Genomic DNA, 25,339 nt, shown 5'->3' on the forward strand with positions numbered 1-25,339 from the left:
AAACGGTCCCCTAACTGTCCTTTGCCAGTGGGGCACGATTCCCAATGATCCTGGCGTCCGTACGGCTGAAAAACAGTGAATTTACAGCGCATACACAGCGCTGATTTTGCACCTGTACGGTGAGGTTATGACCCTCACCAGTGCCTGCTTTGGAGCAACAGTTAGCTACCCCTGTTCCTGCTCAAGGAGGCTCTTGCCTCAGCACAAAAGCATGAACCCACACAACTGTACATCAGTCAAATGAGTAGCCCTCTTGTGGGGCATCACATAACTGCACGTAGGGGGGAGAGAGAGCAGTGTGTAGTGTGCAGGGCATCACTCCTAGCACCACACTGTACATGAGAGGGAAAGGAAGCACTCCATAGCTCTTAACCTGTGACAAAAGCTGAAATGAGGCCTCTCCCAGCATAAAAATCAGCGCCCATTTTTCTTCAAGAGGAAAGTTCACCAAAATGTGAAACTTGGCGCATTTTCAAGCATTTTCCCGTTTCGGGTTCGCCGCTTAAAAATATCCCAACCGACGCGTCAGTTGACTTCGCGGCAGAGTTATAAAGTGTTCCCCTAGTCATACCGGAGGTAATGACGCGAACACATTTCACGGCCCAAAATAGCAGTTCCCTAAATTTTAGGAGATGCTTCCGTTGGGCTCCCACTGGTCTTCTGACCATCTATCCTCATTGGAGCCGCATCCAAAAGTGCAATGTGGCCCAACTGTCGGATACTTTTTGTTGGTAGTCCCACCTTGACTTTACGCCTTAATTGAGTTCACTTCCTAGTATCCACCAACTTGCTAAGTGCGACGGGGGAACCTATATGATCTTGCTCTGAGCCTAGACATCCTCTTACCATACGAATTCCAGTGCCGACCACTTCCCGTCTGCGGGTGAATCTACCGTTCACATTGGCCATACAATGTCTGACCGTTTGCTACTTCAAAAAGAGGGTCTCAAAACAAATAAAATAAACCCCATTGGAAAGAAACCAACAACCAAGGTTAGCAGTTGCCACATCTCTGTGACATGGTTAATAACTGCCACGTCCTCGTGACATGGGGTGTCCAAGTTTGTTACACCTGACCCACAGAGGGTCCCGAAACTTGAACCCCATAGAGCATAGTTGAAGCTACCAAGGTATCAAAGAGCCAGAGCTTTGTTTGGGGTTCGTAGGACTGCACTTGCGAACACATTCTCTCCAATCTTCCAAAGGTCGCAAACGCTCTAGTCAATCTAGTCTCTGCTACTCTCTTCAAGGAAAACCTTGGCCTAGTGAAGACTACCCCAAGATAGGTGCATGCATCTGTGTACTCCACGGTCTCTTGACCATAAGTGAATGTGGGTGTTGATCTCCTGATCCACTACAGTGTGGTGTTAAACACCATAACCTTGGTTTTACCAAGGTTTACAGACAATCCACTATCCTCAGCAAACCTATGCAATGCATCCAAAGGTCGCTCCATACACTCTAGTGACACAATATCATCAGCATATAACAATGGAATCCATGTCCATGCTAGTTGGACACCTTTGTCACCTTCTCTGTCAATGTAATCAGAAACCTCATCTTCAAATAAGGTAGGAGACAATGGACAACCTTGTTTCACTCCAATAGTGGAGTGAACCAAATCACATATCCCCTCTGAAGTGCGCACATGTCCCATCATTGATCTCTATAGCGGCATGATCCCCCCTATTAACTCATTGGGCACTCCCATCTCCTGCAGCCTGCGCATCAATCTGGCACTAAGCACCATGTCACAAGACGGGCACCACGTGCCATTAGCAAAGAACAGACTGAACAGACTTTTAGCACTTCAATAACAATTGAATAGAAAGAGAGAGAGACGACACGCGACACGGAGTGGCGACATTCCATCCCAGAGAGTATTGGCCCCAAACCTTGGTGCCCCTTTCAGTATTTCTTTATATTGCATCAACACAGTACAAGCCAATACTCCAGACTCTGCACCTTCTCCAAGAAGCATGCCAGAGAATGAGCCCTAACCTCGTATTTAAAGGCCCTAGGCCCCAAAAGCGGTTTATAATAAAAAACCTTCAAACTTAAAAGCTTCTGGTCCAAAAGCAGAGCCAAAAAGCTGTCTGCATAATTTATGAAAATCCGTACAGCTGATGTGTCATCAGCCAACGCAAAACGCGGAAATCCGTACAACCTGCCAAGTCATCATGCTAACGCAATTTTCGGAAATCTGCCATGTCATCAGTTTTTTTTCCTGTGTGTGTGGATCCTGCTTTATTTTAATCCTTTATGTCACTTGATGCCCCATCGGACGGGGTCCCCATAAGTTGGTAAGACTTCTTCTTTTGTCACTTGTTCTTCTTAGGGTTTAGGTCCCTCGGCCAGCTTCTGTAAGTTGGCTCCATTCTTCAGGGCTTTGACACGTCAGCAGTTTGTGACACACCATGTCAAATGCTTTGCAGAAGTCCACAAAGCTACAATAAATCTATCTCCCATGTGCCCTACCTTCCTCAATGATGGCTCTGAAAGTCATAATATGGTCAAGGGTGGAGAAGCCTCTCTTGAAACCGGCCATCTACTCAACTGCTCCTCAAGGATAGATGCATACAATCGTACCAGTGTGTGTCCAATCATAATAGTACAGTAGTTTCCAGGCTCCGTAGGATCACCTGCCTTGAAGATAGACACAATAATAGATAGTCTCCAAGTCTCAGGCAGACGCTCACACATGACACGATTTAACAAAACTACAAGAACCTCTGTCAAGTTCCAACATATCTCTAGCATGCGTAAAGTGCTCTGCTACTAGATTATCTTGGCCATACGCCCTCCTAGTCTTCATCTTGTCAATGGCCGTCTTTACCATCTCAACGGTAAAGAAGGTACTTCTAGGTGGGCATGGTTCCAGAGGATCTAGAAGGGGTGTCTGTCCAGGGATCGTATATAAGGATGTTGCATATTGACCCCACACATCAGGGTAAGTAATCACTGGAAGAGGGGAGTGCTCATGAAAGAGGCGCCATACCTCTCTCGAGTTTCTACTCAAGAACAACTGATATAAGTCACGTTCCATCTGAGCTAGGAATGCTCGCTTCTTCCTTCGCACAAGGCGTCGGAAGGCTATCGGAGACTGTCTGTGATTGATTACCCCTAGGAGAAGCTCCCTTTGAAGCTGTATTCTAGTCTCTCTGCATTCCTCGTCATACCAACTCTTTTGAGGCATATTTCCAGTATGGCGTCTTGATAAGGCTGAGTGTGTGGGTATGCATCTGCTGCTGCCTCATGTAATGTCTCAATCAGCAAAGTGGTGATCTCTTCCACTGAGAGTCCTGGCCTGGCTGCTATACAAAGACGTCCATAGATCTCCTCTATATAAACAGAGTCAGTCTCTAGTATAAACGTGTAGCAGGTATGTGTCCTCCCTCCCGACACATGAGTTGTGTTGTACTGAAAGGAGACTGAGAGTGTCAAGAGAGCATGATCCACTGTTATACCAACTGTTCTGGATCCTATTGTGAATCCTGAATGCAGGGAATGAAGTTGAGCTGTGACATGACTTAGTCCACCGTGTTGGCCCCATGTCTGTGAGGGAAGCAAGCAAACCCAAGTGCTGCTGGAATTTGTTGTAAGCCATTAAGTATGGCCAATCCATGTCATGCTCCCATTTCTATCAGATATATCCCGTACTCGGTGTACTCATCATGTGAGCATCTGTCAAGCCCCATATCCTTGCTATCAAGCTCTCTAAGTATCTCACCTGAAGTATCATAAAAGGTTGTCTCATAATTTTCCATGCGGGCATTAAAGTACCCCAAGAGAATGATGTCACCATCTCTGGAAAACTCCCATATGTCCTCGTCTAGTACCGAGAAAGAGGTTGTCCTCTAGGTGCGGCATACACTGAAGTGTTGGGGCCAAAGTAGCATATAGCAATGTACAAGATCTACTCGTCTCAGCCCTCAATCTCACCCACATGTATCTGGCCCCATCATCTCTTCAGACAATGTGCACAAGAGGCTGTAACTCCTCTCTCAATAGGACTTCTGCTCCTCTTGATCCTTCGTCCCTGTGCTCTGATCTAGTCTCTGCTCAACAAGTTGTTTCCCACCTCTATCAAGTCACATATGGCATATTTTGTCCCGATGCCTAGTGCGTCTCTGAGTAAAAGACGATGTCTCTCCCCGTAAAACTGTCCTCAAATGCCCCTACATCAAGACGGAGTGCCCCATTACAATTCTATATTGCCATCTTTAGTGTGGTCCCATAGGTTTCGCACCGTTGTGTGGAGAATCGCTCCAATATAACAACCCTTCCATCTCGATAAAAAGCAATCTTGCCTTTTTCCCTTGCCACTCTAATCTCCGGCATTAACTCTTGCATATGAGCAATTTGCGAGAGTGTGAGGTCATCTCCAAGAAAGATGTCCGTCTTCTTAAAAGTTGGTCTCTTCTTCAGAAGTTCTTTGCTTCCATGGAGGGGAAACGAAGAATAAGTGCCCATTCCTTTGATGTTTCTCCCTTGCTTCCACTTTTCTTATTGCCTACTCTCCAAGACTTCGTATGTGTCGGCTCATTAATTCCCATCATACTCATGAGTTCTTTTACCTCTTCATCAACATTGTCTTGGTCTTTTAGGCCACAAATCCTTACGTGTAAGGCATGCACACGCCTCCTTTGCTCCTCTGCTAGTGTCAAGTTAATGATCGTGGGTGTGGGGGTTGTTTTCTTGCCTTTCCCTTTCTTGGCGATCTCGATCCATTTCTCGGCCTCGTTCGCTTTCTGTTGGATCTTTGTAATAACATCCACCCACGAAGTCGTCGTTTCTTTGTGTTGCTCCTCGTCTTCTTTGATGGCCCGCACTTGTTCTTTAATTGTGTTGAGTTGTTTAATTACTAAGGGTTGGAGCTCTCCCTCTTCGAGTGTCTCTCGTGAGATTGCACCTCTGCAAGCTCCTTCTTGAGTAACTCGGACTCCTTAGCTTGTGCCGTCACACGATCCTCAAGTTTGGTTATCGTGCTTTCCTGAGCTAACACGCCTTCTTCGAGCAATTTTATTGTGCCCAAAAGATTGCGGTTAATTTTGTTTATGGTCTCACACATTTCTTCCTTGCATTTTTGAATGGCATCCTCCAGATGGGAGTCTTCACCGTTTTGTTTCTTCATCTTCGAGAGCCGCAAAAGGAGAGGGAGAGGCAGAGAGTTCTTGAGAGAATCTACACTATGTGTGTAGTTGTTTCCGCATTATGCATACACGTTCATTCCCACATCAAGCATATATCAATATTTTTGAAAAGACAACAAAATTTATCCTGCAAATATGTCATGCTTTCCTCTTTCTGTAAAATCTCCGAATTCTGGATTTCCCTTTCTGTAGACAGGGGTCAGGCTCTTGCTAAGTGGGTTGGGGGGCTGAGCACACGACACCCTGGGGGCGGGAAAGCAAGTACGTGACAACAGGGGGGTGGGGTATGCACGATAGCATTGGGGGGGGGGGGGGGGGGGAGGGAGCAGGGGAGAGAGCGTTGAACCACCTCGCTGAAGGCGACGTAGGCGAAACCCTGAGAGAGAGAGAGAGAGAGAGAGAGAGAGAGAGAGAGAGAGAGAGAGAGATGAAAATGAATGGAATGTTATGTTCACGTCTTCAAGAGGCCAAAGTGACCTATGAGACCTAAAGTTACACTTGGTGAATCTGATAGTGTCTGAGTACAAAAAGTACAAAGAGCTGAAAGATTGAAATTGAAACTGAAACGAGGTAGATGGGGAGGGGTCATGGGGTGAGGGCTGATATAATGGGTTAGCTAATACAAAAGCTGAAACAAAGATGGATAGTATATACAACAATCATTCTAGGGCAAGCTGTAGGTCTCCCCCATAGGAATTGCAGACAGCAGGGGAGAGAGCGTTGAACCACCTCGTTGAAGGCGACATAGGCGAAACCCTAATAGAGAGAGAGAGAGATGAAAATGAATGGAATGTTATGTTCACGTCTTCAAGAGGCCAAAGTGACCTATGAGACCTAAAGTTACACTTGGTGAATCTGATAGTGTCTGTGTACAAAAAGTACAAAGAGCTGAAAGATTGAAATTGAAACTGAAACGAGGTAGATGGGGAGGGGTCATGGGGTGAGGGCTGATATAATGGGTTAGCTGATACAAAAGCTGAAACAAAGATGGATAGTATATACAACAATCATTCTAGGGCAAGCTGTAGGTCTCCCCCGTAGGAATTGCAGACAGCACGGGAGAGGGCATTGAACCACCTCGCTGAAGGCGACATAGGCGAAACCCTAATAGAGAGAGAGAGAGAGAGAGATGAAAATAAATGGAATGTTATGTTCACGTCTTCAAGAGGCCAAAGTGACCTGTGAGACCTAAAGTTACACTTGGTGAATCTGATAGTGTCTGAGTACAAAAAGTACAAAGAGCTGAAAGATTGAAATTGAAACTGAAACGAGGTAGATGGAGAGGGGTCATGGGGTGAGGGTTGATATAATGGGTTAGCTGATACAAAAGCTGAAACAAAGATAGATAGTATATACAACAATCATTCTAGGGCAAGCTGTAGGTCTCCCCCGTAGGAATTGCAGAAAGCGGGCATTTGTTGTAAATTGCAGAAATTGTACACCATGTATGCTTAACGTGGGAGAACATGTATGCATAATGTGGAAGCACTTGTGCGTGTAGTGTGGTCTCCTTCTATCACCAACCAGTGGCAATTCCATTTTTGTTTATTTTCTCTTTCTTTGGGGAATTTCGTTTGTTTTACCTTTTGGGAACACCCCTCTGGAAATCTAACTGCCTTGCATTGCATAGCCAGTGTGGAACTGTTCAGAGAGAGCCCAGGCATGAGGGCTAAAGAGCACTAAGGTTGGACAAGGACTATGGTTAGCCAAAGTGGGGTCATTGGCCAGCCAAAGCGGAATCCTTTGCTACATAGGCTACATTTCAGTTCTGGGTGTGGCTGTAGTGTACAAAGAGGGTCGGATGACCTAGAAGAATGTAATGGCAGAAACTCCTAAACTTTAGGGACTGCTATTTGGACGGCAAGATGTCTTCGCGTCATTACGTGCAGTTTGACATGGGGATCATTTTGTTACTCTGTGGCCAAGTCAACAGGCTGCAGGTGAGATATTTTTAGACCCAAGGGTCTAAAGCGGGAAAATGTACAAATGAGTGACACTTGGCACTCTGAGGCCAGTTTACTACTTAAAGAGAAGGCAAAAACGTGATTTTCAGTTGTGAGCTCGTTTTTGAGTGTTGTCACAGGTGGGAGAGCTTCAATGGAATGCTGGCTTACCCTCTATGTACAGTGAGGTGCAAGATGTCATGACATGCACACCTCTCACTGCTCTCTCTCTCCCCTATTCTTTATGGTTATGCCCCTCTAGTGGGCTCATCAGATTGACCAATGTACAGTTGTGTGGGTTCATGTGCGATTGCCGAGGCAAGAGCCTCTTGCACAGGTACTGGATTAGCTAGCGGCTAATCCCCCACAGGTACACGTGATTCGGAGAGGTTTCACGTGCGAAATCTCGTCCGATTCAAAGGGCAAGTAGCCCTACAGGTGCGGGAGCTCGAGGACTTGCTACAGATGCGACCGGCACGCAAAACGGAGCCCGAAACAGTGAATTACAGCCTGCTGTGTATTTTTGCAGGTTTAGGGTTTCGGCCCTAAACGGACCCTAATACCCCCAGGAGGTTCGGGGACGCAAGGGGACCACTGTACATGTGATCTGGCGCATTTTCGGGGCAGAAAACAGAGGATTCAGCGTGCTGCAGATTCTCGCCAGGTTTTGCAAAGTGTCCGTTTGCGTCGGGAAAGTCATCCAATGCGTGGGAATACTGATTGTGAAGGGTCCTAGTACAGTTATGCTGCTGAAATCAGGCCAGAACAGTTGAAATTCAGCCAAGGTTGTGCCACAACGTTTATTCCCTCTTTTAAAGAATAAAGAAATACCGAAAGGGGCGCCTATTTAGGGGCCAATCTGGTGTCTGACTCGCATACAGATGCATTCTAGCATCTGTATCCCATTCCCCTCTCTTGTGTCATTATAGCACAGGTAGAATAGACGACTAATAATGGGTGAAAGCTAAATCAAGGTTTGAAGTAAAGTCTACCGCCCTTTTTGAAGTGAACAGGCCGGTTACATGGTTCCATCGACGGGATTAAATCACTTTTTCGTCAAAAAGTGAGCCTTGGTCAGTTTGGGTTAAACACACAGAGAGAGTTTGGGATGACCTTCAAAACACAGAGAGTTTGAAAGTAGATCGAGTGGATTTACAGGTGAGAAAGGCTACGAGAGTCTTTCTTTAGATACAGGTGAGAAAGGCTACGAGTCTTTCTTTGGATTTACAGGTGAGAAAGGCTACGAGAGTCTTTCTTTGGATACAAGTGAGAAAGGCTACGAGTCTTTCTTCGGATACAGGATGGATGGCAACAAGGAAGAGGGTTCCTCTTCAGAGGATAGACAACCTATTCCAACAGCACATGAAATTGGCGAGAGTTCAGGCCAAGCAGAGAAAGCTTTGCAGGTTGTTATTGCTGTGACCATGTTCAAGCAATTGATGGAGAATCCAAGATTTATGGAGTTCATACAATCTTCATCAATAGCACATCAAGTTCAAGGCAGTTTTGGCATGCCAGGAATAGTGTTTAGGGGTATGCAAGGCATGGTGCCCAACCCCATGTATGCAAACATTGGTTTGCACCCAGGATTTCAGGGCACACAAGGTGTCACAAGGCAACTTGGGTATGGCTGGTTTTTCAATCCCATCAGTGAATATGACACCTGGACATCAACATGTTACTGGCCAGGGAGTACAGATGGCTCCCACAGGTGTACCCATTATGCAAACTATCTCTTTTGATAATTTGGAGTCAATGGATAAGCTAAAGCCATACAAAGAAGATGATCAGTGAGTCCATTGACACATTCAATGGCTTTGATGAGAGGACAAAGGTTTTCTCTTTCCTCGAACAGTTTGACAAAGCATTTGTTGGAAGGAGCATTTAAAGTCAGGAAAGCTGCCACTTTTCTGGAAAAAAAAAATGCAAGTCAGTGGTGGAATACACTGTTGTTACAAGGACACACTCCTTCCACTTGGAATGATTTCATACAGGTACCGAATTAGCTAAAGGCTAATTCAAAACAGGTACAGGATGATTTAACAAGATTTATTGCGAGGAATCTCGTGTAAATCAAAGGGCAAGTAGTCCTACTGATGCAGAAGATCAAAGGCTACGAATTGGCGCGATTGGCACGCAAAACAGAGCCCGAAAGAAGAAAATACAGCAAGCTGTATTTTTCTGCAGATTTAGGGTTTTGACCCTATTTGATGCCTTTTTGTCCCAAGAGCTTCGGGGAAGCTAGAGGATAGTAATACAAGTGATCTGGAGCATTTTAGGAGCTAAAAACAGTGAGGTGCAGGATGTCATGACCTGCACACCTCTCACTACTCTCTCTCTCCCCTATTCTTTATGGTTATGCCCCTCTAGTGGGCTCATCAGATTGTCCAATGTACAGTTGTGTGGGTTCATGTGCGATTGCCGAGGCAAGAGCCTCTTGCACAGGTACTGGATTAGCTAGCGGCTAATCCCCCGCAGGTACAGGTGATTCAGAGAGGTTTCACGTGCGAAATCTCGTCCGATTCAAAGGGCAAGTAGCCCTACATGTGCGGGAGCTCGAGGACTTGCTACGGACGCGACTGGCACGCAAAACGGAGCCCGAAACAGTGAATTACAGCCTGCTGTGTATTTTTGCAGGTTTAGGGTTTCGGCCCTAAACAGACCCTAATACCTCCAGGACGCAAGGGGACCGCTGTACAAGTGATCTGGCGCATTTTCGGGGCGGAAAACAGAGAATTCAGCGTGCTGCAGATTCTCGCCATGTTTTGCAAAGTGTCCGTATGCTTCGGGAAAGTCATCCAATGCGTGGGAATACAGATTGTGAAGGGTCCTAGTACAGTTATGCTGTCGAAATCGGGCCAGAACATTTGAAATTCAGCCAAGGTTTTGCGGGGCAGCTTGTAGGGAACCACAGCGTTTATTCCCTATTTTAAAGACAAAAGAAATACCGAAAGGGGCGCCTATTTAGGGGCCAATCTGGTGTCTGACTCGCATACAAATGCATTCTAGCATCTGTATCCCATTCCCCTCTCTTGTGTCATTATAGCACAGGTAGAATAGACGACTAATAATGGGTGAAAGCTAAATCAAGGTTTGAAGTAAAGTCTACCGCCCTTTTTTAAGTTAACAGGCCGGTTACACCTTCCGCCGCAAAATTCCTCTCGTTTTTTGCAGTAGCCAAACATGAGGAAGCAGAATGATAAGCCCGACCCCTTAGAAGATGCAGTTCAAAAGTGCAAAGAAGAAATGACCGAAACCATTAACAAGATCAACCGCAACCTATTAGGGACAATAAAAATGCTCAAAGATCGCGTTTTGGCCCAAGAAAGCAAGATCACTGCAATGGGAGATCGTGTGACGGCCCAAGACGAAGAGATTGCGTCACTCAAGAAGGAGCTCGTTGAGGCACGATCGCGAAACACGCTTGAAGAGGGAGAATTGCAACCCTCTGTAATAGAAGAACTCTTAACACAATCAAAGAGCAAGTGCGAGCCATCAAAGAGGGGGAAGAGCAGCATAAAAAATGACGACTTCTTCGGTGGACATTATTACAAAAACTCAACAGAAAGCAGATGAGGGAAATGGATTGAGGTTGCCAAGAAAGGGAAAAGCAAGGAAACAACATCCACAGCCACCATTATCAACCTAACACTAGAAGAGGAGCAAAGAAGACGTGTACTCTCTCTACATGTGAGAATTTGCGGCCTTAAAGACAAAGATAATGTAGACGAAGAGGTAAAAGAACTCATGGCTTTGATGGGGGTTCATGAGCCGATGCACTCAAGAGCTTGGAGAGTGGGCAACAAGAAAAATGGGAGCAAGGGGGAAACCTCAAAAGAAAGGGCACTCATCCTTCGTTTTCCCTCCATGGAAGCGAAGAGGGACTTTTTGAAGAAGAGACAAACTCTTAAGAAAACGGGTATCTTTCTCGGGGATGATCTTACCCTCTCACAGGTCGCCGATATGCAGGAGGTAATGCCAGAGATTAGAGCGGCAAGGAAAGAACTCCCATTTTTCTTGTTGCCCACTCTCCAAGCTCTTGAGTGCATCGGCTCATGAACCCCCATCAAAGCCATGAGTTCTTTTACCTCTTCGTCTACATTATCTTTGTCTTTAAGGCCGCAAATTCTCACATGTAGAGAGAGTACACGTCTTCTTTGCTCCTCTTCTAGTGTTAGGTTGATAATGGTGGCTGTGGATGCTGTTTCCTTGCTTTTCCCTTTCTTGGCAACCTCGATCTATTTCTCAACCTCATGTGCTTTCTGTTGAGTTTTTGTAATAACGTCCACCCAAGAAGAAGTCATTTCTATATGCTGCTCTTCCCCCTCTTTGATGGCTCGCACTTGCTCTTTGATTGTGTTAGAGTTCTTCTATTACAGAAGGTTGCAATTCTCCCTCTTCAAGCGTGTTTCGTGATCATGCCTCACCGAGCTCCTTCTTGAGTGACGCAATCTCTTCGTCTTGGGCCGTCACACGATCTCCCATTGCAGTGATCTTGCTTTCTTGGGCCAAAACGCGATCTTCGAGCATTTTTATTGTCCCTAATAGATTGCAGTTGATCTTGTTAATGGTTTCGGTCATTTCTTCTTTGCACTTTTGAACTGCATCTTCTAAGGGGTCAGGCTTATCATTCTGCTTTCTTATGTTTGGTTGCTGCCAAAAACGAGAGGAATTTTGTGGCGAAAGGAGACCACACTGCACGCACAAGTGCTTCCACATTATGCATACATGTTCTCCCACATTAAGCATACATGGCGTACATTTTCTGCAATTTCTGCAAATTACAACAAATACCCGCTTTCTGCAAATTCTGCAATTCCTACGGGGGAGACCTACACCTTGCCCTAGAATGATTGGTGTATATACTAGATTTTCCTTTGTTGCTAGTATATACACCAATCATTCTGAAAATTCTAGAGAGAGAGAGATGATATATTAACGTCTTCAAAAGGCCAAAATGACCTATGAGACCAATCCGTTACAAACTGGTGAATCTGATACTATGTCTAGGTACAAAACAAGAGATACTAAAATGAATCTAGAAGTGCTACTAGCTGGAACTGTGTGCCCCATGTTATTAATGTGGAACATGATTGGTGTTTTCAATTCCCTTTGCAATTGATTCCCCACAGCTAATCTCTTTTTTATTGATTGTCCTTTAGTTTTCAAATCTGTCCAATGGGCTACATCACCTCTACCATGAGGTGTTAGAAGTGGAAATGAAGACCAAAATGAGCCCAAATGAAAATTCTAATAAGCTCTAGCAGCTCTCCCAAAGGATATGCCGGCCATCGAACCAAAATCGCTTCAATCTGAGAGAATGAGCCAAGAGGATGCTAGCGACACTCTCTAGGACTCTAAAGCTTGCTCTAATACCAATTGTTGGAAATACAATTGTAGGAAAGCACACAAAGATGGAAAAGATGAGGAGAAGCTCAAGGGCACACAAGAGGAAGTAGTACTCTTGAGTGTGATAATATAAAGATAGAGCGTGCCCTAGAATGATTGGTGTATATGCTAGCGACAAAGGAAAACCTCCTAGCAAGGGGAAAAAGAGTGCTTTAGCTGTCCTTCAACACACATCACTACCATAATATGTTAACACATTAGCCCAAGCCGGAAAGCTCGAACCAACTGCAAAGCTGCCCTTCGATGATGCAAAAGAGGCCTTCATATGAACCAAATGCCAAAGCTATTGATCAACTCTCATATAAGGTCTCTCTTATGAGTCCATGTCACTGTCAAGAAGTCAAGCAAAGGGGAGTAATCAGGGTTGCCCTGCCTATAGCCTTATAGGCAGGCATGCTCTATCTCACAGCCAATTACTGGCCCTTAATTAACTGTCCACACCACTGCCCCCCAAGTGAAGACCATATTTGGGAGGATGCACACTTCTTCTATCTATATATACAAAAGCAACTTCTATATATATAAAAGAAAATAAACATGCTCAAATTTCTAATAAAAAATAGGAGTCTTTTAAGTTTTGATACTCAGTCAAAACATGACATGATTAACCACATGGAATTTATGCTGAATATCCATACAGCTCTAACCTAGTTCCTTTCAGCTTAGGTCTACAAGTCAAAATATTTTCTCAACCTCAAAACATTTCAAATAAGCAGAAACTCTTAATGTCCAAAATCATTGAACCGCTACATCATTGACTCTTCAAGGACTGAGACTTATTGAAATAGAAATATCCTGTAGCACTTACGATAAAGAAAAAGCAATAACATGTTTGTAAAAAGGTAATTATAAAAGTGTACCTTCCCATGAGCACACCATGGATGAAAAGGAGTGCCACATTTTGGAACGCGACATTTGATACATGCTCCACCAGCACGTTTGCAAATGGAGCATACCTACACAAATGTCAAAAAGGCAATGTTTATTAACTTCCAAATGAGTAGACCTTGAAAGAGAAAATTCACCCTGTACATACGGATCTTCTTGCAGAACTAGCAACCCCTGAGACATCAAAAGCTGCCATTGTCTCCACATTTATGCAGCGAGTTCCAGGCATCCATAGGGCACAAATAACATGAACCCACTGTGTCACTGTTGGATCTTCGATACCATCCGCCACAATATTTCTGGCGACTTTGAAGTCCTCTTGCGACATCCCCATATCACCATCTTTCTTGACACTATCTTGAATTTTAGAGCCACTTTGTTCACTACCCAAATCACAATGACTAGGGTTAACAGATGAGCGATCAGCTGCAGCGTTTCCAGCAACAGAGTTGGAAGTGGCTCCAATCTTGGCATCTTCATCACACCAAGCTTGGACTAGTCCCTTTGCAAGGGCTCCACTCTTCCTTGCTCTGGTCATGGCCCCCCCTCCATATCCACAAAGCACACAAACCTGAAATAGAGGTACACAACTTAGACGACGGGACCAACCTAAAGGAACACATTATGCAGCAATCACTAAGGCAATGACAAAAAGATGGCTGAAACAAGCTGAAAGGCAAGTTGAAGGGCCTACTGTATGGCTTTAGTGATGCCTGCCGGCATTTCAAAAAAATAAACAAAGAAAAAGGTGCACCCATACAAGAAAACAAGGCAAGTTGTGAAGGGCTCCAAAGGACCAAGTATGAATCATTTCAAAATACAAGGTGGCTTCTTCTAGGCTCTTCCTATGCAGATAGAAAGCTTATCCCTTTCACTCTCAATTTTAAAGCTCTATGAACGACGGTCTTTCTCCTTTCAACCAGCAAGACATTTCATTTCACTCTCACTTTCACGTAGCACTTCAGTCCTCCCTCTGCAATGTTGAGTCCAAAATCGCTGACATATCAGAAAACACTCCAACTCAATAAGCCGACGGTGATATATGTGTACTCTCAAGTAGCACGATAGCCTTCCCATTACAAATTGAGTCCATGTAACTATGGAAGTTCAAAAATGCCCAGGCCCAATGAGTAATGTGGTATATACATATAAACTCTGCACACAGTTACTTGCAAAGAAGAATAAAAATAGGCTAGAATTGCAGGAAAATGGCTGCCTTACGCCATCCAGGATCTGGAAAGCATCAAGTGACAAACAACACCTCTGGCTCTCAAGTCAATCTATGGAAAAGTTGAAAAGAAAGTGCAACAGGACTCTCTGTTCAAGTTAATTAACCAACACCCCACAGAATACTCCTCAGAGTCACAAAGCTGCAATGGAATCTTTATCCTTGCATCAGTCTACCATAAAAGAGTACAAACAGTATCATGCGATAAATGATAAAGACCCCTGGCTTACAAAAGAAAAGACCAGAACGCACATTGTACAAAGACGTCAATCAAAATTAGACTTACTATATTGGTTGTGTGTACTTTGCATGGTCGACAGATCCATGGCCTTTTTGTTACTGCAATAATTCCGTAGCAGGCTTGATGCACCTGTCGATGGAAATAACCCAACTTCAGAACCGACACCGGTCAATTTTGAAATGTACACTCTCAAAAACTCACAAATGCATTGTCGTAGGCGATCAGATACGTGCAAGCACATCACACAAGATACACTAATCACTAGTATAATTTCTATGCCCATTTTAAGACCATTTTATCTTTGCACTGACCCCTAAGCCGCAGCGATAGCATTTGACAATCACATTGTCAGGTTGGACCAATGAAGCACCACATATACAGCATATCAATGGTAGGGTAATCTTTGGCGCAAGGGTAGACTTCGCGCGTCTTCTGCTTTTCCTTCTTTTTCTAACTGGTTTGATCTCCTCATCTTCATCATCAGAACTGCACCTGTCACATACAAAACAATCTTAGTAAACAACATAAATAAACCCTCCTATTTCATTGAAATCCCTTTTTAGCAGCCCTAGTGTCAGTATGCAGAACATTAGATTACCCTTTGCTTTCTGTATCTGACGTTGGGCTATACTGCACCGGTTTGGAGTTGGTGACCTGAGATCGTAACCTTTTCACTATCCCACCTGAAAGGTTGTCATATTCAGCAGTAGAAATAAGCAAACTTCTAGATTCCTTGCGTAAAACTTCGGGCTCCAATCGTTTTGCTGCTATAAACTTTAGAGGGACAGAAACCATTTTCCTCTCCATATCTGAAGCTTGTGAAATTGACATCGTCCTCCTAGCAGGCACCATCGGTTGAGACCCAGAAACTTTGTTTACCCAACTTGGCCTGAAACCAAAGGTGGTAAGCTTACCATTCACAATAATATCGACAGGAATGGTGTAACACATGAAACTCACCTGGTTACCATCTCCAAAGAGCTTCGCTTTCGGTGTTCAGGCTTTGAAAGGCTGCATGCGTTAACATCTCCTTTACCTAAAACTGAAACATCCGGATTTCCTCCACCTGTCAAATCAGTCGCCAGCCTAAACTTGGTCTGTGAGACCCTTGACTGTAAAGAATTGAAGGGCACATTGCATCGAGTATCAGAAACCTTCTTACTCTGAGGCCCAGCTTTTGGCACTTCTAGTATAGAACTCAAGGATGCTGTTTTCACAGACTTTACCTCAGGTCTGTCTGCAATGCCTCTTCCATGTTTCATACTGGATCCAGAGAATGGAGGGTTCTTGGATTTTCCTGATGCCAACCTTGCCCTGAGATTAGAATTTGGATTGACTGCAAATGTTGAGCTCAGGTCTTGGTATTTTGCTCTTTTGGGCTTAAAGACCTTTTCACTGTTAATAAAGATAGATTCTTTCATCTGCTTGGTAAATGTTTCCTTCGGCGGTCTGAGGGACACTTTTGGACCTCCCCATCTTAGGACAAAATCTGCCTCGCCATGTTCTCTTGAACTTCCTTCAGTAAAAGTGGTCATCACCTTAGAGGACGCGGGATCTGGACCAGAAAGAGCACTTCTCTTGCGTTTGAGGCCTTTCGTGGTCGGCACCCACAATGTATCATCTGAAGTAGGTGTTTTCCTCCAAACACCTCTGTCCTCCATCTGTAATGATCTCTCTTGACAATCAGCCTCTCCAGAGGAATCTACCACTGGACCCTTCCATTTCAAAGCCTTTCTCCCCCTTCTGTCACTTCTTTGCACTGACTTACCTGGGCCACCTTGTACTTCAGCCCGTGTTACGGCAGCATTTTTGTCTACCTCTGTAAAAAGCTTTCGTGCTCGGATACTATTAGACAATGTGTCACTAATGACAGCATTGCTTGATGATGAATTTGCCATAGATGTTTGAGACTCCAGCCCTTGGACACATGCGAGTGACGACATAGGGCCATTGCTCGTCATAACCTCCATATCTGCTTCAATTGAAGAGCAACACTTCCCAATACCAGAACCTTCATCAAGCACATCATTGTGAAGAAGCTCTTTTGCTGTAGAGTCAACATTACCACACAGAGTTCTCCTGCTCCTGTTCTCCACCATTTTAGCATTTACCAAACTTCCATCAAATGAGGCCTTATCAAGTCGAATGGGACTTCTGAAGGGCAAAGGTGACTCTGGTGCTGTGACCTCAACCCCAACTGAATCAGCCTCAGCATCAATATCACTCCTTGTAACATCTTTGTCAGACAAGCGGACCTCTTCAATGCTGGCAGGTTTAACAGACAAGGGACCAGAAGACAGTTCCTTGCACTTCAAATCCTGTCCATGAGCCCTGCACATGGGGAAAGTTAGTTATTCTAAAGAAAAATTTCCTCCAGGTTAACATTAATCTTCACTCAAGAATCAAGACAATGAGCCAAAAGAATGAAAGCATAGTAAATAAATACAAAAACACATAAAGAGCTGTTAAAATAACAAGCTGAGTTGCACTTGCCAACCTGGCTGCAGGCTTTCCAGGAGCACAAACTTTATTGAGCTCTGTGTGGTTGCAAACCTCCTCTGCCATCTCACTCAAGTTTTGTTCTTCCACCACCACACTTCCCCTATTGGTCAAGGTATTTGCAAAAGTAGACTTCAAGTCTATGTACAGCAAAAGGATCAAGATTAACTCTTTGACAGTAATCACTGAACAGATGCACTGCAGTGTATGATAGCATACCTGTTTTGCCCTCATTTCTGAGTCTTGAGCCACCGTCTGTAAAACTGCAAGGAGGGTTCATGCCTATGTAATAGGCATCCTGAGGGGTTTTGGATGATTCGTTCAGGTGATTGACACATTGGTTCCAGAGATCCCTAGATCGTTCATCTGAATGCATCAACTCTGTGCAAACATTGCCCTTTGCTGGACCTATGAGGCAAAAGCTATCTCCCTCTCTCTCATGCCTAATCTCTGTATAAACCGGCAACCCCTGTTCAGAGCTATTTTCATCTACTCTGGGGCAAATCACCTCACTGTTCATACCTTGGGAGGGAAAGCTTTCTGGATTTGCAAAACAGGGTGTCTGTTTTGTCCAGGAGGTTAGAGTACTCTCACAAGCTCTGGACCTTACACCAGTAGTTTGTGTAGGGTTATTATTCAGCATGGATACTTCCGAACCTGTCACATGCATCTCTGGAGGACCCATGAGAGGTCTAGACCTTTCAGATGGAGTCAACATCATGCAATTTATATTCCTAACAGCTTCTGAATTCTTTACTGTTGGTCGCACAAGCAGGGAAGATACTTGATGAGATTGGGAAGTACTTTCAGCTGGACGTGCATTCAAAGCTGTGAATGTAGAGTATTCGGAAGATGACAATTCCAATGCCCGCTGTTCATTACTATCTCTGTTCCCTGATGATTGCACAATTGCCTCAGAGTGATAAGAAGCTTTAACGTCAGTACTATTTCCCATATTTGGAAACATTTGCAAAGTATGCATATCGGGGAAAGTATGAGATTGTGGTTGACGCATATTCCTCCGTTGTTTATCATTTTCTATTCCTGCTTGCAACATACCAAAATCTCTACTTCTCTGGCTATTACAAAGCCAGTTGGTGGTATAGCTTTCCCCGTTGCCTTGACCCATAAAACTATCAAAAGCAGCTGGTCTTCCTGTGGCAGAATGGTTGACGGATTGATTAGCATTTGGCTCTCGTGCTAGCCATAAATGTGAAGATGTATATGTCAATTGAAGATATTATAACTACTTAAAACTTGAATAGTTTGATTTTGACGAACAACAGAAATACCTGTCTGATTAGACAATTGAAAACTCCCTGGACTGGCATGTGGCAAAGGTCCACATGATCCCCTAGACTGCAAAGCGTCTGAATATATCGATCCCAATGAAAGATTCTGTTGAGAAGGCTGTCCTAATCGTAACTCAAAATTTGAGGTCGCCAATTCATTTTCCGCTTGTTCATTGTTTTGAGAAGTGTACCGTCCATTACAGAGCTCCACAGCCTTTTTCCCACTACTAAAAGCTAAGGAATTCTCATTTACGCGCTTTGATGACTGGCTTGCAACCTTTGCAAAGCTTGCTTGTTCAGTGACAGCAGTTGTTCCAGATTCATTGCCCCAAAACAAGTGAGTCGAGTTTGTACCTTGATTCCTGGTTGAGACGTTATAAGCCCTTTGACAGAGTGCAATATTTTCACTGAGTTCATTGCCACTAAAACCTTTGTAAGTTTTTTCCACAACCGTTGAGTCCATTGTGCCCAGATTTTGGGTTCTTGACTGATTCGCATCTCCATAGGCAAGCCCCATTCCAGCAATCCTGTTGGAAAGATTGGAGGATCCCAAACCCACAGAAGAATGTAGATTGGCACTGTTCTTTGATAAAGAACAATCTCCTTGCAGGAAAAAATCTGCTTCTTTACAAGTTCCCCGCACATAGGCTACTTTTTGCGTTGAATCATCACCTTCCTTGCCATTTAAATCAGGCCAGTCCCAACCCATGTGGTCCTCTGGGACCTTCACCTAGGAAATTTGCAAACCAAGATGGAAATGAAACCGCTTAGTGTTTGATACAACATCTACCCTCCACCCACATGAGCCCTTGCTAAACTCACCCCAAACTGAGAGAAAAACGTTTTACGCCACTGAACTAGGCTCTCACCACCCTCCATTAGGATATTGCTCCCGGGGTTGGCTGGCAAAAGACCACCATGCTGCAAAAAATAGAAAATCAGAAATTTTCCCCCATCGACAACCTTTACAGATAGCAAAATCAAAAGAACAAAGATGGTGAAGAAAGACTTCACGGAATCCCCAGATTGAGTACAACCCCATGTGCTTATTGACAATGCAAACTGCATACATCCATTGTGAAGAGAGACTGCAGATACGAACTAGAAGAGTTTTACATTCCTCTAAGCTGATTCTCCAGCTAGCCCATTTACAGCACATTTCCCCATGAGACATATTCCCTGGTAAGAGCACAAGGTTTTATTTATGATAAAATGCTGCACAACCTCTAGCACCACCAAGTACCTTCCAAGATTTGCATCAATGCTCCATCTCTACCTAAACCAGAATGTTCTTGCAATACCTAACTCATCCAAGCTTATCATTCAGCAAGGATCACAACGTTTTCGTCTGATATTGAAAGAAGATGGGTAAGTCACTGTTAGGTGCAGCGGAAGAGATCGACGGTGAAAGCCCAGGATTAGTGCTCAAAACGTACACAAGGTTCCTTTTATTTTAATGAGAGAGATGTGCAATAGACAACAAGAGAGAAGAGAGAATGATATTGTGAGTGAAGGTTCTCTGAGAGAGAAAAAAAGAAAGATTTTTTAACGTCTATGTGAGGCCGAAATCGGCCTATAAGACAAATCAAGTATACATGTGTGTATGTCTTCCATCTCTCGGAAAAGACAAAACAATTCAAACTGGTACAAACTAAAGAGAAAACGTCCGTGTGTGATGGGATCTTGAAGAAGGGGGGGGGGGGGGGGGGGGGGGGGGGGGGGGGAGAGGGGAGAGAGAGAAATAAGACTAACACTAGATGGGGTCCCAAAACCCTCCCCCCCACACCCCCCCCCCCCCCTTCCCGCGCCTTCTCTATTGCTAGAGAGGTATTTGCTTTAGATTGCACAAATGCTAATACAATGGATCTAGATGTTGAGATGCCAATGGGATCATGCAGGAGATGCTTGGATTTGAGAGGCTGAGGGCTGAAATCTGAAAATGCTAATGATGTTGACTTGGATCTGCTACTTCTGGCGAAGCTATGGGCTGAAAACTGAAAACGCTAACTGATCTGAGGGCTGAAATCTGCAAGAGCTGATGTGCTTCAAAAGCGCTAGGGCTTCTGATACTTGATGGCTGAGATCTGCTGCCGCTAAGGATGCTGATGGGCTGATGGCTGTGTAACGGGGACGGGTACCACGTGCCATAGGTCACGTGGCCCCATCGGATGGGGTCCCATAAGTTGGTGGCAGCTTCTTCTGCTGCTTCTTAGGGTTTAGGCCCCTCGGCCGGGATGTGCAGGTTGGCTCCATTCTTTAGTGGCTTGACGCGTCAACAATTTGTAGCAGATTGTGGGCTGAAAATGCTGGTGTATCTGCTACCTTGAGGACGATGTGCTGATGGAAAACTCTGATGGGCTGATGCTAGGCAAAAACGCCATTGCATGCTGACTGAGGTACTGCGTACTGAGTTATGGTTGGAGCGGTGACCCAAGGGGTCAACTTTATAGGGCAGGGGAACTTTGTCGAGCAATGCAAGAAGGCCAACCTAATGCCCCACTACTTCGTTAAATGGGAGATGTCACTTATTAATAAATAACTTACTGATTTTTATGCACTGAACTACCTACGCCAAATAACTAATAACTGGAGTCCTATAATGCGAGCACTCCCCAATGTCTACACCTAGCAGACACCGACAGGGCTCGTGCAATTAGAGGGTATGCAACTAATCTAAAGTGCCTCGACATGCATGTCTTGCATACAGGCTCACAAGGGTGCCAAAACACTTCCTAGACTCCGACTCCATGACTTCAGCTTCCTCTGTGATCTCAAGTTCGTCTTCTTTCAGAATCTCCTTTGAGAAATCTACCTAAAACAACTTCAACCAAGAAACATGGAAAACTTTCTGCATTGACCATGAGTTAAACAGTCGCAATTTCATAGACACATCATTTGTCTTTTTAATGATTGGAAAAAGACCATACATCCGAAAAGAAGACTTTGGACACTTCTTTTCTACTTGCATAAGAAGCTGCTTCATGATTCCCAAATACACCTGATCTCCTTCCTTGATAGTAACACCTTGGCGATGCTTGTTAGCTTCCCTTGAATAAGATTCATGAGCCTTGCTTAGCCAAAGCTTTACACTCTCAATAACCTCTTCCAAGGATTGGCTCTCAGCATTGGCATCAAGCAACTAACTGACCGATCTAATCAACCAAGACTAGAACAGACGATCAAATGCTACCTCATACGAAGATCTACAAATGGCATTGGAATGGGAGTCCTTCAAAATTGCTTGGATTAGTGGAAGATAGTGCTGCCAATGAGACTAATGATCATGCACATATGACTTTAAAACATCGAAGGCTAACTGATTGTAAATCTCAATTTAACCATCGGACTGTGGATAAAATGCAAATGAAAAATTTAAGTTAGTGTGAAAATTTTTGAAGAGTGCTTGCCAAAAATGTGATGTAAACTTGACATCTCTGTCCTAATACAATCGACTTTGGCAAACCACAAAACGCATACCAATGCTTAGTGAGCAAGCGTGCTACATCCTGTGGTGCAATTGTGGTCTTACAAGGAATGAGAATGCAACACTTATTGAAACGATCAACAATTGTCAAAACACTGTGTATTCCTTGAATGCAAACGGTGGGAGATTAGTCACAAAATCCATGCAAATGTCCTGAAACAGTCCTTCAGGAATAGGCAACACTATCAAAAGACCTTGTTGCTTACCCCTAAAGCCTTTAACTTTTTCACAAATCGAACAACAAGGGACATATCTAAACACATCTTTTGGCATTTTAAGCCAAGAAAAGAATCGTTCTAGTTTTTCTAAAGTGGTATTCAATGTTCATGCCTTTATGCCCACCCGTGAGTACATCATCTGCATCGTGCAATATGGCTTCCCTATGAGAAGATAACACACAAAGACGGTGACGAAAATACAAGAGACCGTCACGAATGAGATAGTTGTTGGACCCTTGTACAGCAAGAGCCAGCACCCATAGCTTACCAAATGCTAAATCTTAATAGTGATTTTTCATGATGTCAAAAGATACTCCTTGAATAGACTGTGGAACGGACTCGAGAACCAAGATCTGTCCTTTGTGACTTAACGCATCTACAACGGGGTTAGCACCACCAAATTGCTCAAAAAACTGGGACTAACGTGCCTAGGGGTCACTCCAATGTGCACTAGGCATAAACATTGAGTGCTTGATGATCAGTACAAACAATAAAATCTCTACCATACAAAAAATGCCTCTAATACTTTCATAAACGAATGACACTCAATAATTCTTTTCAAGCATTGTTTAACTTTCTACTAAAAAATGCAGCAGAACGGCCATGTTGCTGCAGCACAGCTCCTATGACGACATTACCCACATCCATCCATATATGTGGAGCTAGCTATGTATGGAGCTATGCGAGCTAACTATGGCGAGAGAGAGAGAGAGAGAGAGAGAGAGAGTCTCGCTAGCAGAGCACACAAACACACACATCTACAACTCCGCCACTCCCTTCTCAAGACCCGTGAGGGCCGCTGCAAGTTTGCATAGGAAAATTCACCCTCCTTTTAACACTTGGCCTTTTTGGCCCTTATCCCTACCCTTACAAGCAGTTTCCATGATTCCCAACCCCTAGCCGTAGTGTGCGCATGCCCTAACTATAGGATACTTCACATTCCTTCCACCTTAACAAAAATTTTTGTCCTCGAAAATTTAAATGGAAGAAACGATCCTAAAGTCAAAAAACCTTTTCCAGAGAGTGCTTACTCGCTCCCACTTTGAACTCTCTTCAATACAATCTTTCAACTTAACTAAACACTCTTTATAAATTGTATTTCTAGTCCTTTTCTCTATAGTGTGTAGTTTTTTTTTTATGTGAAAGAGATTGAGTATCTATGAGTTTCACTATTTGATCACCTTGAATAAGATTGTCAAATTGACCCAATTTCTTTTTGAATTTGCTAACGTGGAATATTGGATGTATGCCACCCATATCTCCAACTTTCTTTAGTATTGTGTAAGGTCCACAATACCTTGGTGATAATCTTGGACATGGTCCTGTCGTCATGGTTTCAGAATTTTCAGGCACTTTCAAATAAACCTGCTCCCCTTCCTCAAAGGTAAGAGGCCTTCTATGCAAATCAGAATATGTTTTTGCACTATCTTGAGCCCTTTAAATGTTGTCTTTAGCAAGTTTAAGCATTTCATTCATATCTTCTAGAAAGCCTTTAGCTGCCTGAACTTTTTCCTTTGCAGTCTCATTGCATAAAGAGCTCTAGGTTGAAACCCATACATTACATAAATGGACTATATCCAGTGAAAGAATTCTTGGCACTATTATCTGCAAACTCTACTATAGGTAAGTACTCTTCCCAATTAGTCTGCCATTTACTTACATATGCTCGTAGCATATCTTCTAGGATTTGATTAGACCTTTCAGTTTGACCATCCGTTTGAGAATGCTCGGCTGTGCTCATGCTTAGTTTATTATCCAACCACTTAAAAACAGTTCTCCAAAAATGGCTATTAAACTTCCTAGCTCTATGTGACACAATGTCTGCTCATAAACCATATAATCAATAGAGATTTTTACAAATAGCCTAGCCAATTCAGGAGTTCTAACATCAGATTTAGTTGGAATAAACTTAGCCATTTTGGTTAATCTATCCACTATTACCCAAATAGAGTCGTCGGTAATCCAACTATAAAGTCCATGAAGATACTCTCCCATTTCCTGAAGGAGTGTCTTATGGATGGAGTAGTCCTCCCATCTTAAGAATATCATATTTAACCACATATTCTGGGACGTCCTTATACATTCCAGACCAAAAAAATTGCCTCTTAACAAGACTACAAGTCTTGTTTACACTGGGTGTCCCACACTTGGACTATCATGACAATAATGGAGTATCTGGCGCCTAATCTCTTCATCCTTTGGGACACATACTCTACCTTTGTCGAGTAAATAGCCATTATGTATGGCAAAATTCTTCCACTTGAATCCGTCTAAAGCACACGTCATTGCTTCATTTTCATTCAAAACCTCTTGTTCTGGATCCCCTTTTTGGATGGTTTCCATATCTTAGAATATGCAGGATCAACCTAACATTTCCCTCTTAATGATTCAAGCAGATCAATTCTGAATCGAGTAAAACTCAATTTATTTATCATAGGCATCCTGCTAAAGGAATCCGCCACCACATTATATTTCCCTTTGCAATACCTAAGCTCATACTCGAACTCTTGTAAGAGTTCAACCCATCTAGCCTTACAACCTTTCAATTATGTTTGATTGGAAAGCCATTTAATGCTTTCCTAATCAAACACTATCATAACCTTACCACTATATAAATCCATTTCTTTAATGCATGGACAATAGCATACAACTTCCTCTCATCTACTGAGTAATTTTGTTGTGCATGGTCTAACTTCTTACTTTCAAAGGCTATTGGTCGACCCTCTTGAGTTAGCATTGCACCTACAACAAAATTACTAGTATTTCTCTCAACCACAAAAGGTTTATTGGGATCCGCTATGTATAAAATTGGAGTTGTAACTATTGCTACCTTTAATTTTTACATACTTTCTTTTTATTTGCCCCCACTAAATTTTTTTCCCCTTTTCTTTGAGTTGGTTCGTCATGGAGACTTGTTATCTTTGCATAATCCTCAATGAATCTATGATAAAATGCATACATTCCGAAGAAGATCTGTAGCTTTT

The 25,339-nt window shown here is 43.6% G+C and overlaps 1 protein-coding gene across 2 annotated transcripts in view; it reads right to left on the minus strand.

Moving 5' to 3' along the window:
• LOC147465154 (uncharacterized) overlaps positions 1-25,339 on the minus strand; it is an 85,721-nt gene that overhangs the window by 49,526 nt on the left and 10,856 nt on the right. The window contains exons 4-14 of one of the 2 annotated variants that reach the window (XM_086518506.1): positions 19,476-19,574; positions 18,654-19,383; positions 17,581-18,516; positions 17,360-17,501; positions 16,089-17,193; positions 15,823-15,974; positions 15,461-15,751; positions 15,174-15,354; positions 14,908-14,991; positions 13,542-13,964; positions 13,366-13,461 (exon numbers count right to left, since the gene is read on the minus strand). In XM_086518506.1, the coding sequence (XP_086374632.1) occupies positions 13,366-13,461; positions 13,542-13,964; positions 14,908-14,991; positions 15,174-15,354; positions 15,461-15,751; positions 15,823-15,974; positions 16,089-17,193; positions 17,360-17,501; positions 17,581-18,516; positions 18,654-19,383; positions 19,476-19,574 (4,239 nt within the window). Of the gene's footprint in view, positions 1-13,365; positions 13,462-13,541; positions 13,965-14,907; positions 14,992-15,173; positions 15,355-15,460; positions 15,752-15,822; positions 17,194-17,359; positions 17,502-17,580; positions 18,517-18,653; positions 19,384-19,475; positions 19,575-25,339 lie in introns of both variants that reach the window. The other variant, XM_086518497.1, reaches the window with a different exon arrangement.

This window comes from Adiantum capillus-veneris, chromosome 1, assembly GCF_014529385.1.
Source record: "Adiantum capillus-veneris isolate H3 chromosome 1, ASM1452938v2, whole genome shotgun sequence".
Lineage (NCBI taxonomy): Eukaryota > Viridiplantae > Streptophyta > Polypodiopsida > Polypodiales > Pteridaceae > Adiantum > Adiantum capillus-veneris.